At 42.4% G+C, this 15,650-nt stretch overlaps 1 protein-coding gene across 1 annotated transcript in view; it reads left to right on the plus strand.

The window, feature by feature from the left end:
• F13A1 (coagulation factor XIII A chain) overlaps positions 1-15,650 on the plus strand; it is a 159,839-nt gene that overhangs the window by 40,755 nt on the left and 103,434 nt on the right. The window contains exon 4 of the mRNA XM_084796409.1: positions 8,035-8,286. Coding sequence (XP_084652535.1) covers positions 8,035-8,286 — 252 coding nt within the window. The remainder of the gene's footprint in view (positions 1-8,034; positions 8,287-15,650) is intronic.

Consider the following 15,650-nt stretch of genomic DNA (forward strand, 5'->3'; position numbering starts at 1 on the left):
CATTGCTAATGTGCAACATCAGAATAGAGTTGGAGGTCAAGTGATGTTCACAGCAATCTCTATTGCCTTCCTGCCATCTTCACACAATGGTCTAAGGGAACATTTTAAATAATTTAAGTCAACCTGCTATCTTTTTCTAGTAACTTTTTTTTCCCCAATCAGAATAAAGTACAAAATCCAAACAGCAGCCCAGAAGGCCCTCAGCCCTCTAGGCCCATATCTGCCACTACTCCAGGCCTCCCAGCCTCCCAGGCTACCTTCTTCTTGGGGCCATGGCACTCACAGCCACACCATTTCCCCAGTGTTTGTGTGGCTCGTTTCTTCTGCCCTTTCATGCCTCTGTTCAAATGCCTTGCTTTCATCAACCTAGCACCGCAGTGTCTATTACTCTTTGTTCCCTGAGCCACACTATTTACTCTTCATAGTCTCATCTTTAGACATAACGTACTTTCACTTACCTGCTGTCTGTTTACTCTGTATACCACCCAGTCTAAGACCCTATTTTTTGATGCTACGATATTCTCAGTACCTAGACCCCCACTGGCATCCACATGGTACACACATGACCCAATCAGTCCGAACACACAGGCACTTTTTTTTACTTCTCGTTCGTTTACTATCAGGCATTAAACAAAAAGAAAATAAGATGGCTTTAATGGGTTTCCTGCGCTGTTGTGATGTCAGTTATTATGTGATAATAGCAAAACTAATACTGTGCTTGGATGCTAAAGTCCCGTTCCCATTGATTATAGCTCAGCTGTCACCTGTAACGGGCATTTTATAGATGGAAGGGACTAGACAGTTATCGGGTCACAAATCATAATTTGAAAGCAAGTCTGTTTGAACCAGGGTGGTGGCCGGAAGAGCTCTCTGCCTAAGAGTTAGTCATCCATTTCCTGGGATTTGCTTTCCTGTATATAAAATGCATTTAAAGCAGATCTAAGAGCAAGTTCAGGTCGTGGGGTGTGAAACTTCTTTAGATTTCAGCAGCAGAAGCTCCGTGGAACACAGGTCAGCAAACAGTTGAATCCAACAGGTGACCTAGCAAAGCCACCTAGGAATTAGCAACCAGAATCAACCTTCACACCTAGTCTAGAGCCCTGGGAGGAGGAGATGTTTTTTAATTTTTATTAATTTATTCAGATTACAACTCAATTGTTATCCCATCACTTGTATCCTCCCATTCCTCCCTCCCTCCTGCTTTCCACCTATTCCCCTCCCCTCGGTCTAAGACTGAAGGGGACCTCCTCGCCCACTTTATGGTCATAGGCTATGAAGTCTCATCTTGGTAGCCTGCTTATTCTTTCTTTGAGTGCCATCCAGCTGTTTTGTCAAGCCCTGAAGCTATCAGCAGGAGCAGGAGTCACAGTGGGGCCAGAAAGTAAGAAAGAAGGCCATGAAGGAAATTTAGCATCCTACTCTCAAGTTAGAGAAGGAGAGACATGCTGTGCAAGCCAGAGGCAAAGGGGCCTGGGGCTTGGTTTCCTGTGGAGCCAAGCAGAGAGATATGGGGTGCGGAGGATGGATCTGGGAGCAGCCTTGGGGTCAGCTTTGGCTCAGTTTCCCTCACTCTGTACCAACATCAAGCTCAGATCAAGTGCTGGTGCTGTTTCCCTCTAGAGCCAGCTGTGGTCACTCTGAAGACATCTTCGCGCCTCACCTTGGTGGTCAGCAGCTCTCTGGCATGCTTCCACTTCTCCAATCTAGTCCCCTCCAGTCGCTCCATCCTGCAGAGGTCTGTCTGAAGCACAGTCTCACTGTGTCACCAGCAACAAGGATAGAGGCACAGTTCAATTCCTTCCTTTGTCCCCCTGACACCTGAAGTTTTCTTTTCCCTCAGGAAAAAAAAAATCCCTTAGAGCAGTGGTTATCAACCTGCCTAACGCTGGGACCCTTTAATACAGTTTCTCACATTGTGATGACCCCTGACCATAAAGTTATTTTTGTTGCTTCTTTATAATTGTAACTTTACTACTGTTATGAATCATAATAGAAATGTTTGTGTTTTCCAATGGTCTTAGATGACCCCTGTGAAAGTCATTTGACGCCCCCCTCAACATACAAAGGGGTTGCGACCCACAGGTTGAGAAACACTGCCTTGCAGAAGGGAGTTCTCTTTATTCTGGTGAAACTGAGATCCACCCAGAGCTTCAACACAGAAAATAATGCCAGGTTGAGCCAGTAAGGATCAGAATGAGAATTTGCAAAAGACATCTTTAACATAGATCCTAAGCACAGGGATTAAGAGAAAGAAGGATGCTCGGAGAAAGAAGAAAGCAAGGCTGAGTGTGGATGTGGGCTCTTAAGGGAGGAGTCCAGTTCTCATTCGGTGAACATTTTTTTTTGTAAACAAAGTTGTAAGGTGTATTTACAAAGACTATTATTGTCCAGACTTAAGTTGAGACTGGAGTGCTGAGGATTCAGGGTTGCAGATCCTATGTAAGCAGTTTTATTTACTGAGTTTGACATTTTTGTTTGAGATGTCTGTAGAAAAAACAGACTATATCAGTTGACTTTTTAAAAAAATTTCATCAATGGTGCCTGAAATTTCTGGTCCTTTCCCAGTAGAAAAAGCAGGATGCAGTGGCCCTGTTCTTTCTCCTCAGCTTTTCCTATAGTCTCATCCCATCCACCCGTCTTTCTATCCAGCTTCAATTAGACCATGGGAAGTATCTCAGTGCTTTGAGGAGCCCCATTTCCAGCCCCTCCCAAGGATACAGCCCAAACACCTTTGCGAATGGCCAAAGGTCCCCACAGTTCTTACTTTTCTAGGTCAGCTGCCTTCTTTGCCACATAATCTTCAGTTCTCTTTCTTTCCCCTTACGTGCCACACTCTCCTTCACCTCCTTTTGGCCTTCTCCCTACTTTGTCCGCCGTGTGAGTTTGCATTCTTGTCAAAACATCTGACATGACCAGCTGGAAAGGAGAAAGACATGTGGACTAGTGGTTGCAGAGGTCTATGCCCATCGCAGTGGAGAGGGTGTTGTTGGAGGGCACAAGCACATGTGTGCACATACAAGTGGAGGCCAGGGGTCAACTGTGTCTGTGCACCCACACTCATACAGGTAGGCTAGTGCTGTGTCTTAGGAACTAACCACTCCACCGTCACATCTACCTTTCTGATTGTGCCCCAAAGCCGTTTCCTCTGAGGACTTTTCTCAGATGTCCATGACATCATTAGCCACTGCCTCTTCTGAGTTATCCTTCTGTCTTCTTCAGAGATAACTATCCCAGCATGGTTTGGAAGCATTCTGATTCCACAAACATTTTACCAGATTACATCCTACTCCAAAAGAAGCCTCAGTGACTTAGAAGACCTTGAACAGAAAGTGAAGGAACACCATTCGCCTGCATTAGGGCAAGGCAGAGATGCTTAGCATGGAGCTCAAGGTTAGCTGGTCAGTGAGCCCCAGAGGTCCCCCTGTCTTTACCTCTGCAACACTGAGATGGCAAACATGCACTACCGTGCTCAAAATTTTTAAAAAGTGAGTTCTGGAGTCTGAACTCATGTTCACATCACTTGTACTGTGCCATCTCTGACATTTTTGTGGAGCCTTGTCCGTGCTAAGCATGGGCCATAACACCAAGAGGCACCCAAAAACTTTGAACACTTGTGACTCCCTCATCTTGGTTGCTACCACCCATGACTTCTGTTCCTTGTTGACTATTTCTTTTCTGATAGTAGCTTCTTATTTTTATAGTTGCTAACCTTATCTAACTATTACCTAAAAACCTACAACATCCTGATTCCTAGGAACTCCTGTATGCTCCTAAGACTGTTAGAACACAGTTCCCTTTCCAAGACTACTGGAGGTTCAGGCCTCCAGTCTGGCACACGTGTCTTGCCATCACTGTAAGACTTCTAGAGCCTGTTTGGAGATAGACTGGCTATTTAAAACATGGAATCTCTGTCTTGGGAAAAATAAACAAGTTTGGTGGGAAAAGGAATTAGCTCTGTGAAGCTCACTTTTCTAGGTGGTGACAGGATGTGCTCCTGAGTTCTTTAGAGACAACTTTCTTTAGAGGAGTTACTATTTTAGGGAGTCTGCAGGGAGGCGGAAGAAGAGGTCAAACCGAAAACATGCTTGTGTATGAGTGGAAAGTAGGTCCAAAGGGGGGAAACGCTAGAACTATGAATCTGTGTTTCTTGTTTAGAGTGTTTGCAATGGATCGCTGGTTTGAGGCAGACACCACACTCCAGAGTTAGCACAGTCCCTGAAATGTTCTTCAGGAGTGTGAGCCAGCCCAGTGGCATTTATGGGCCATACTTAGTGTGAAGCATTGAGGTGTTTTACGGGTTTTCTACAGATGGTAAGAACACGTCATAGTTCAGCTTAATAGGATAAATGGATCTTTAGTAGATGGAAAAGAAAATGGCATTTTGCTTGGACTTTTCTTATAGTTAGGAAAGATTCACGTGGCTAAGCATCCACATTCGCCTAAGCCAGCACATGAGAATAGTCTTAGAGGTGACGTGACGTATCAGGGTGGTGGCAAGAACGCCTGTGTCCTAAGCTACTGACTTCATTCTGAGCATTAGAGGGCCCAGTGATTGACAGGTGCTTTCCAGCCTCAAAGAAAATTTTCAGGAAAATGTATTATAAAAGTAGAGTGAGGTCTATTTGGAGCTGGAGGACAGCAGAGGGAGAGATGGGAGATGGAACAAGGGAAGACAGTCGATGGATATGGCCAAAGTACACAATTAATAATCTGAAAATGTAATGAAATCCATCCTTTTCTGCCTTGTGGACAATGAATATATGCTAACAAAATAATAATAACATACAAAGGAAAGCCAACACTTAAGCATATGTTCATTTTAGAAGTCTTGAAAAGATAGCCCCAACTTCAAGTGGGTGTGAAAGAATGCAATGGGTAATATAACCCTTGCTTCTGTTCAGCAGTTGAGCTGCAAAAACTACATTGTTTAAAACAAAATGAGAATTATTTGCAGGAGTCTCTATTTCTTGGTCCTCCTTTTTCTTGCTCTCATTCTCCTTTTACATAAAATTATGCAATTTGGGCGAGAAAAATGTTTACATGGGCACTATACTGTGCTAGCAAACAAATGCGTGGATGTCGCCGGTGTAGAGCTGCGTTTCACACCTAAACCTGGCCGTTGACAGCCATGCATACTGATGGATGGCTGCTTCAAACTTGGCCTGACGGTGGTCTCTAGAACACGTTTACTCCTCAGGGTGAAAAGGGCTATTTAGTGCGATGAAATACTACTCTGCCACAACTTCCTTCCTCACAATTCAATCATGGAAAATCCTTCCCCAGCGCTGTCACTGAAATCATTACACTCAGAATTAAACATGGTGTAATGGAGCCACTGACAAGACCCTGAGGTCCTATTGACACGCCAGGTCTCACATTAATAGTCAGCTTCTCTGCATAGTGGAATGGAAAAGACCTGCACATTGGGGGTTGTTTTTGCTTCCCTTTGGAACTCCTGTAATCATGCCTGTTCCTAGTTTGTTTTCAGATGTTGATCTGCAGCTCCTTGACTTACCAGGTCAATGGGGCTACTCAGCCTTTCCCTTTCCCCCTTCCCCCTTCAGTGCCCAACCCTACTTTAAAAACCAAACAAAACCTGCGTCAGCCAAGCCTCCCATGCCTGCCTCTCTGCCAGCTCTGCCTTCTCATCCCTTTTGATTATACTTCCGGCTCACACGTCTGTTATCCACCACCACAAATTGCCTCTTTGTCCTTTCCCTCATATTTCTTCCAATTTTGCAGCTTTATTCTTCCTTTTGTTTCTTCTCTAACCCCGCCCCCACCTTCTAGTACCTTCCACATGTTTCATGAAGGCAGTAAGATGCAGCGCAATAAGAACAGTCTTTAGAGTGAATGACACTGACCCAATTTTTATTTCCTCTTCTACCTAGTTAAGTTCCATCCTTGCCTGACTATGGATGGGCCCATTGATGCCCAGACCTGATGCAGGGCTTCATAGCTGCTGTGATTACAATGGTTGTGTCTTGGCATCCCCAACATGACATTTCAAAGACTTTCTCCTATTTTCTATCTCTTGCATTATTTCCGTTCTTTTCTCCACAGTGTTCTCTGAGCCTTAGAAGAGATGGTTTAAATGGCTTGTCTGAGGTTAAGCATGCATTTATCACTTATTTTCAGTACCTACATTGTTCATTTATGAGTCTCTGCGTTAACCACTGCATTCACTAAAAAGAGAGACTTCTCTGATTAAGGCTGAGAGTAACTTTTAAAAAGAGAACCTTGGCATTATGGCATTTAGCTTAATAATGACATTCATGCTAACCCACGATTTCCCTCACTATGAGTTTTCAACCAGGTTTATAAGCATATATTCTCTCCCATGGAATGGATCTCACATTCAGAGAGCAGTTGGTTACTGTTGTAATAGCCGTGCCACTATTGCAGAAATGGGCACATCTTATCTGCCAGGTTTGTTTCATAGATCATAGACTTGAAAGCCCTTTGAAATGCCATACATTTAAAATTGATACTGGAATCTGGTGGCATCAGCTTTTGGAAGCACTATAGTAATTGAATTACAGATCACTTTACTTGAATAGATTGCCTTTAATGGCACTGAGTCTAGAGACAGTGGAGGGGTCTCTGAAGAGTAGCAAGGCCTATGGGGAGGAGGGGAACTTGACCCCACAGCCCTAGCATCGATAGGGAATAAGGTGGGGGGAACAAGGGAACAGAGACCAAAGTGACTTGGAATAAACATGTTCTTGAGGATGGATTGATACAGGACTCCTTGGAGGCAGAGCCAGTGTATCCCTAAGAGCAGCCCCTGTTTAAATAGTCTGCAATGTTCAGATTGTGGCTTCTTGGCAAAGAGTCACCTGTGAGTCTTTATTGGATTATTACCAGTGTTTATGATGCTTGTTCTGAGCTGTGGTTAGCTGATGCTCCCGACACACAGAACTCTCTGTCTGGCATAGCATCTCCTATATAAAACACTGTTTTCAGTAAAGTTAAGCAACCTTGTAGAATTACACAGCAGTAACCTAGGAAACTGCTTCCTTTTGATGTCTTCCTCTCAGAGGACTCTGTTCAGACCTTGATCACCAGAGAAGCCGAGGTTAAGCTTTGTTTGTGGAGTTTCCTATATATTGTATATGTAACAGTTGACATGAATAAACTTTGCTCTCGAAGATTTCTATCTGCTTACAACCCAAGTAATTTACAAACTTACTAGATACAAACTGTATCTTTTTTTTCAAGTTAAGAAAAGAGAGATTTGTTCTACTTTAAAACAGCCATGGAGTTGATTGTTTCCTGCAAATTATACAGTAAATTAAATTATAGGCAAAGGACTTAATGAATTATATGAGATAAACTTTTATTTTTAGCTTATAAAATCAGAGGAAAATTAGTTTCAAGGTTAATGACCGTGCGATAAGAAGAATTCAACCCGAAATGGGAGTAATAAGAGAAATAGCATATGCATTGAGAGAGCTTATGCATAAACTATGATGAGCTGGGAATATTACAAAATGACCTCCTGTTTAATCTTCTGTTAAAATGACAGTTCAAGAGTTTAAGATATTTGTTACACATGATAAATTATGCACAAAAGATTTTACCTAGATGTGGGTCTGGTGGAATAAGCCCAGGATCCTAGTTAATCAAGAGAGACTCAGGCAGGACAATTTGCAAGTTCAAGGCTATTCTGAGCGATATATAGAATCTAAGATCAGTCTAGGAAACTTAGTGAGATCCTAGAAAAGCAAAACAACAACAACAAACAACAACATGAACCAACCAACCACACACACAAACAAACAAACAAAAACCCTACAGTGGGAGATGCTACTCAGTATAAAGCATTTATTTTATTTCTTCAGGGTTCAAATTTACCATGAAGGAATGAGGAAAATCAGCTACTATCACACCCCTTGGCAGCAGAATTGAAGTTCATACGCGCTCTAAAACTACAAGTCTAATAGTGTTTTCCTCTTTTTGCCACAAGATCACAGAGTTGGAACAAGAAGTCCGAGAAACCTTTTCATTCCCATTCCTTCTTTTTCCTCACAGGTCGCTACCCTCAGGAGAACAAGGGCACCTACATCCCAGTGCCCATAGTGTCGGAGCTGGAAAGCGGAAAGTGGGGAGCCAAGGTTATCATGAATGAGGACAGATCTGTGCGGCTTTCCATCCAGTCTTCCCCCGAGTGCATCGTGGGGAAATTCCGCATGTATGTTGCGGTCTGGACTCCGTATGGCATCCTCCGTACCCGCAGAGACCCAGAAACAGACACATATATTCTCTTCAATCCTTGGTGTGAAGGTAAGGAGAAAATATTCCATTTTCTCATCTTAAAAATTTCCCACAATTCCAAAGTACCTCCTATGAAGAAGTGAAAGGATTATTCCAAAGAACATGTCCCTTTCTGATTCTGTGAGTTACTTTTGTGTTATGAGACCAAATGCATGACAAGAAGCAACTTATTTATCCTGGCTAATAACCTGAGAACAAAGTCCTCCATAACAGAGAAGGTGCCGTGTCCAGTCACAGAGTATGCATGGTCAGGGAACACAGAGAGGTGGCCAGTGATCAGCTAGAGCTCTTTCCGCCATTTTATTCCATCTCGTATCTCTTCCATGGGATGATGGACCACATCTAGGGTGGGGCTTCCTGGCCTCCGTTAAACCTCTCCAGAAATTTCTCCTAATAATTCTAAATCCACTCAACTGGGATTACTCACTACTCAGACGTACACTGTTTTCTCAAGATTGAAAGTGAGAACGAGAGAAAATTTATCCTCAGTGTAAGTGAAATAAATGCATGCTGCTATGTACTTATTTCAGGAATTAATTAAAGGTTTCTTAAAGCTGCATAGTTCCTTATGGACCTGTGGTGTCTACTCAATCTATTATTTGTTCTGTAAGGAAAAAAAAAGATTTATTAAACTTGATGTTCAAAACTACTAGAACCCAAGACTCTACTTTTAAAAAGGAATAAATTCTCTAGGTAAATATCATAACTAATATCACCGCCCTAATTCAGGAACAGGAAGTCCAATGGGATTCCACACAGTTGTTTATACTCAGGGTACTTTTACATTCTACAAACTATTGCCCTGCAAATTCCGACATGTAACTGCAACTACATTTTAACATTATATCACTTTATCTCTAATGTTATTTTGAATTATTTCTATATGTTGGGGAAGCTTGACCTAGTCATATTTAGATTGCTTGGTTGGGTTCAATGTGTTCCCTACCAAGTCTGCTTAAAACCTCAAACCACACACGGGTTTTGTCTTTTTGTCCCCTTCCTCATTTCTGGCATCCTTGCCTCCCTGCTGCTCCCGTACACAATGTGGGATTGAGAGAGGCGTCTATTGCTGGATCTGTACCAAGGGGGCAGTTGGATACCTAAGAGCTGAGAGCGGGAGACTGCTCCTATTGGCCTGTTGGAGTTGAATTTCTCTATCACTACCCAAACATCTTCTAAACATGGGTCTGTGCTATTTTTGATTTTGCATAACCATTTGATTGTAAAAGTTGCTTTGGGTCTGGACTTTCTGATGTAGATATAGACTAATAACAGGGCAGCAGAGGTTTTTTTTTTTAAACTTCTGATAAACAAATCTAGATCTCTGTCCTTTGACTTAAATCTTCCTGTGATGTTGGCACACGGAACCTAACTTATCCTGCACTCACACCCACCAGCTCTCCTCGTTGTCTACTCAAAACTCTTATCTTTATATATACAAGACTCATGTTCAAGATTCATGTGAGCAAGAAATGGCCACTTGGGCCATGTGTAGCTCAAAGATGCAGTCCTGGTTATAGAAATCTCATCAATTATATATAAGACATTTTACAACTGGAACATGGCGTGCTTTTTGCAGAGTTGGGGAATCGAGGTGTCAACTAAGGGGCTGAAAGTGAATTGGAAGTGATAGCAGAAATGACCAGCAAGTGTGTGAAGCTGCAAAGGAGAATTAGAGTACATTTGAGGGTTATATATTCCTAGAGAAGACACACAAACAAGGGAGGAAATAAGATAGTATAGTGTAGTATGGTGTGGTACAGGATGGTATAAACAGCATTTAGGAGTCCAAAAGAGAAACACAAAAGGAAAAATGAGACTGAAGAAATATGTAGAAGGACTAAGAAATTCATGTTCTCAGAATCCACGTTTATAAATTAAACACGAGATGGTAACTGGTTACCTTTGAACTGCAAAAAACAGTCATAAGCTTTTACACAACTACCCAGGATGTTGGAGGAATGGCATGATTTACCCAAAGCACAGTTTGTTCACAGTTTTATGAATTGTCTCATCTGTGTAATGTGTGGCCACGCCCCTTGAGGAAAAAATATGTTAGTGGTTTTGCCTGACATAGTGATTTTCCAGTTGAGCCCTCTAGGAAGTAAAGACCTTGTAATTTTTAACTGCCCCACTGCTCTCTTGGTCTGCTCTTGTATGCATGATAAACAGCTTCAGGTACTTCCATTCAAACTGTTGCTTAGTGACAATGTGCTCTGTGCCCTAAAACCTATAGATCTTCGTGTGACTCCTGAAGCCATAGTTGGGAAACACTGGCTCTAGAGCCAAATCGGCCTGCACAGGTTGGGGGAAATGAGGTGAAGGGTCTGAGAGAGGTGGCCTAGTGATCCCAGGGACTGGTGTCATGGCACTTGTGTACGTGTACATGCTGATGCATTGAACGGGGATTCCTTGGGACCCTAGAAAGTGGGTTATAAAAGGGACTGACCTTGGTGCAAGTGAAAAAAAAAAGTAACCAAGAACCTAAAGCTGTGGAAACAGAGCCAGATAGAGCAAGGTGCTAGCAATGGGGCACGCCCAGTGTGGCAGCGATGACTAATGTGACAGTGCACACTGGGTTGAAAAATTGCACCAGAACACACAACATTTGAGAGAAAATATTCAGCTGTGCTCCCGGGGGCAGTTCTGGCTGCTTCACATTCATGGGCAATTTATCCTACTTAATCACCAGATCATTAACGGGGATCGATAACAACAGTAGCCTGATGGGGGCAGAGGTGGATGCAAGGAGAATTCCTGTGTAGTGCTTAAGTTAATATCGCTAACAGAGCTTCAAGTCTGCTCTAAAAGGGTGCTCTCCTCTGGAGTGTTGGACTCAGAGCCATCCCCATAAAGGCAGGAGGAGTGAGTTGGGCATTTATTGTGACTTTATCTTGTCTGACCACTGAGGAACTATGAATTATTGAATGTATTTCACTATTTAAATGTCAAATGTTCCATTTTAGTAGTGTGACATTGCTGTCAGTGGGTGAGTTCTGGAAGATTTATATTTCTAGTGATTTTGTCTAGTACCCTGAGTCAGTATTTAGTCTTTATTTGGGCCATATCCGTATCTGTGTATTAACTATACATTTCAAGGGGATCTCCCCTCTTGGCAACTTGTCTGTGTCCTTGACTTTCTTTACTTAATTTAACCTCAAATTTCCAGCATCCACACAGTGTCTGGGTGCATAAATGCTTCATAAATGTTTAAAGCATTTATTTAATAATGCCATGTAAACAGATGTAGGTTCACCAAACCATATCACAACCATAGGTCAGGCATAAACATAATCTCAGACCTTACCATATTGTAAACAGAGAAAAAAACATATGGGGAGGTGATTGAGGCACATGTCTGAATGATATATATATAGATTTCTCTATCGGCATCCAATACCAAGTTAGCTCCTATGATTTTTTTGCCTTGTTTATTCCACAAAATTGTGCATTTCCTTTACAACAAGTAAACTGAATAAATTTAATGTAAAGAAAATGCTTGCCATTTATTGTATGTTTTTATAGAGATTAATAAATATGCCCAGCCTGTATCTTATAGTTAAATCTACCTTTTGACTCTTTGCTTAGTAACTACACACAATCCTTAAGACCCTTCAGTACAGAATGGACTGGGGTTCTCAGAGGAACAATGACAAATGGCCTCTGTTCATGGAGGCCCTTGAGCCTACATTCAGAATTCAGGCCAGAGCCACTTATCCATCAATCTACACGTGTACATGTCTTGCCTGTGGCCATGGCAACTGGATAACCTATGCAATAGTGCTTATTCATTTGCAGATATTAAGAGCTCAGTGCTTAATTCAGCACTAGGGATAGCCATGGAGAATGAGATAATTTTGACCTTATAGAGGTACTAACAGGATTTTCCAAGTGAGATGCTAATAAAAATCTAGTTACAACAGTAAAAAAAATAAGTGCTAAAATAAGTAAGCACCAAACAAGAACATAAAACATGGCCTCTGACCAAGTTGGAGCTGAAGCCAGAACAACCAGCAGCTTCCTGTACCTTACTCAGGCCCTGGACACCATTACACAGCAGCACGCCAGTTTCCAGATCAGCTCTCAGAATACTGTAATGCTGTGTTTGTTTAGTCATGATCTGAAAGACCATGAAAGTCATGACAGAACATAGCATGTAGAAGGACAAATTAACTCTGGGTCTACCTGACAATGCAGCCGGTCCTGCAAACCAAATCCTAGAACACGCACACAGCTCCAACACTCTCTGAGGCGTCAGACTCTAATGTCCTTATGGACATGACTAGTTCTTTTCTTTTCTGTTTTTATTCTTCTTTCACACAATACATCCTGTCTGCAGCCTCCCTTTCCTCCCCTCCTACCCGTCCTCCTCAGCTCCTCTCTCCTCCAAATCCACGGCTCTTCCATTTCCCTTCAGAGAAGAGCAGGTCTCCCAGTGAGATCAACTGAACACAAGATGCACAAATGCACATTAAAAAAAAAGGTGGAGGAGGCAGCCCTATAGGAGGAAAAGGGTCTCACAGGCAGGCAAAGGAGTCAGAGACACCTCCATCCAACTGTCAGGAGTCGCACTGGAACCCCAAGCTAAACAGCCACAACATGCGTGCAGAACACCCAGCACAGACTCAGGCGTCCTCTGTGATTGTCCATTCAGGCCTGTCTGAGCCCCTATGAATCCTACTTGGAAATTACTCACAATGAGAAAGAGAAGAGAGCTAAGTCACTCGTTCTACCGTGTAAGTCATCCTTTTTTTTTTTTTTAAATACCAAGTGAGCCTCAATTCATGTGGCTCTGCAATCAGAAGGGACAAGATAATTCTGGAAGGAGCAAGGATGAAAGAATCTAATCCAGAGTTGTACTCATGCACGTGGCTTGTGCTTATGTCTGTGGGAAAAAACTTCACAATCTTCAAAGTATGTTTATGGGTGTATCTTCCTAGCTTGTGTGCTTTGGAAAGCATGACCTTTGGCTGCGTGGGGTGATGCACACAGCTTATCCCAGCATGAGGCAAGATGAAACAGAATTGCCAGTTCAGGGCCAGCCTGGGTTACATGATGAGCTTTTGTTTTCCCCTCAAAAAGAGGGAGAAACAAAGTAGGGGCATGGAGAAGGAAAAAGGGGAGGGGGGAAAAGGAAGGGAATTGTAGGGGAGAGGAAAGGACATAAGGGACAGAGTCATTCTCTCTTGCCAGAAGCTCAGGGTTGGAGCCGAGGGAGTGTCCAGCAGCTGAGTTGATGAACACCACACCCAGAGGCCGGGACCAAATTGTTGTGCTCGTATTTCAGAAAAGAAACAGGCCTTGAGGCATCACATGAATTGGTTAAGGTCATACAGAAACTTAGGAAAAAATTGGAACAAAAACTCGGGTATAGCAACTGTTATACTTTTAAGAAATTTATTATGCCGATAAATTTTTTGTCAACTCAATACAAACTAAAGTCATCAGATTTGATTGTGAGCATGTCTGTGGGGCATTTTCTTGAGTAACAGTTACTGTGAGAGGGCTCAGCCACTGTGGGCAGTACCACCAACGAGGCAGGTCGTTCTTGGTTGTATAAGAGAGCAGGCTGAGCAAGTCATAGGGAGCAAGCCAGTAAACAGATCCTCCGTGATCTGCTTCAGTTCCAGCCTCCAGACGTCCACAGTTCCTCCCTTGGCTTCCTTTCATGCTGAAAGCCATAAGGTAAAGGAAACCATTCCCTCCACACATTGTTTCTCCGTCACAGTGCTTGTCATAATAGGAAGTAAACTATAGAGTATGGATCAAGAGAAACATTTAGATGGCCAGGAGACAATTCTGCGACCATTTGCCAGTGTTAGAGAGGCATGTCCTTAAAATAAACAAACAAACAAAAGGAAAACGAGGTTGATAGTTATAGAGCGAAGAAAAATTCTTCTCTAGGAGGAAAAAAAAAAAAAAAAAAAAAGAAATGAAAGCATGTTAGGTCAGGCACAGGCTCCCTCAGAGAATACAGCTAAGCAAAGAATCTCTGACATTTTCTTTGTAGAATTGCTTCATGAATAATAGTTTGCTTTCTGAAGGCACATAATCTGAAAAGTCGTTAACCAGCCAAACCAACAAAGTAGCACATACCAAATAAACTCGCAAGCTGCTGCCTGCTGTAGCTTCATGCATCTTGTTTCCAAAAAACGATAATGGTCCAGTCACTAAGGACCATTTAGTGTCTCATCAGTACTGGAGTTAAGAGGTATATAGCAAAAGGCTCCTTAATGGCTACAGTAGACTATCAAGATGGAAATGGATTGGAACCTTCCAGAATAAAAGGCCACATTCTGAAAATGCCTTTCTTTATGGTCCGGTGTGTTCCAACTGTTGGAGATAGGAAGTCATCTCTAACATGCCTGCAGGCCACGCAGCCCCAGGTTGATGCCTTTTTGGAATCACCTCAACTTTTACACAAAAAGGAGGCTAATCTATAAAAGTTGGATTAGCCAAAGGAATCCTGACCCTTCCTGTAAATCTATACCTTCTCTGGAAGGGTGGGTGATATCCATTGCCTTTAGGATTGAGAAGCAAGACCAAGTTCTGATGGAAACGCCTTGTGTGTAGCCTTTCAACCATCGTTTCTTTGGTCGTTCAGCTATAGTCTTGCTAACTTATACACTTCGTGGCACTGAACATGGGATCTGGTTTAACTTTAAAACAGTGTATAAATACCAGAAGGAATTTTTGAGCCTATACGCTAATGAAGAGGCTCTTTCTCCCAGAGGGGCTACATAGATGCTAAATATATAAGGCATTTGTCTTTATATGTCTCTTATAAAGTCTTCTTACTCTGGGTGGGATGCCAGTGGTAATGTCCAAGGTGGAGCATAAAATCAGGTTTATATGTGACTCTAAAATTTTTCTGTAGCCCACAATTTTCTTTTATTTTTTTTAACTACCTCAAATTTTTCAGCAAAGGAAGAGTAAAGTAAAGTAAATGCCGCATGTACATTTTTAGTCACCCTAGAAGGATGGGCATTTACAAGGCATTCTGTGTGTCCTGTGACAGATCTGCCAGGAAAAGACAAATAGAGAGGCTGTGTTAGGTTTGCCAGCGGCACCCTGCGTAATCTGTTTACCTCGGAGTTTAATTTCAAATGGTGGTCCTTTGCCAAGGTGTTAGTTAGAACCCAATTTCTAAGTAGGCCCAAGGTAGCCTTTGATTGTATGACCCACACACTTCTAACTTGGCCTCTCTATCTCCTCACCCAAAGCTCCCAAATCCTGTACACACTAGCATCAAGTAGCCCAAATGGCTGGGCCTTTAGAACAATGAGTTATTTGTTAGTTTATTTTTCTTATGTGTGGAATCCATTTGACTAAGCAGTAATTAAATTTCCCTTGGAACTGAAACCAATCTCAAA

The sequence above is a fragment of the Acomys minous genome, assembly GCF_964271855.1.
Source record: "Acomys minous genome assembly, chromosome: 9".
In the NCBI taxonomy this organism is placed as follows: domain Eukaryota; kingdom Metazoa; phylum Chordata; class Mammalia; order Rodentia; family Muridae; genus Acomys; species Acomys minous.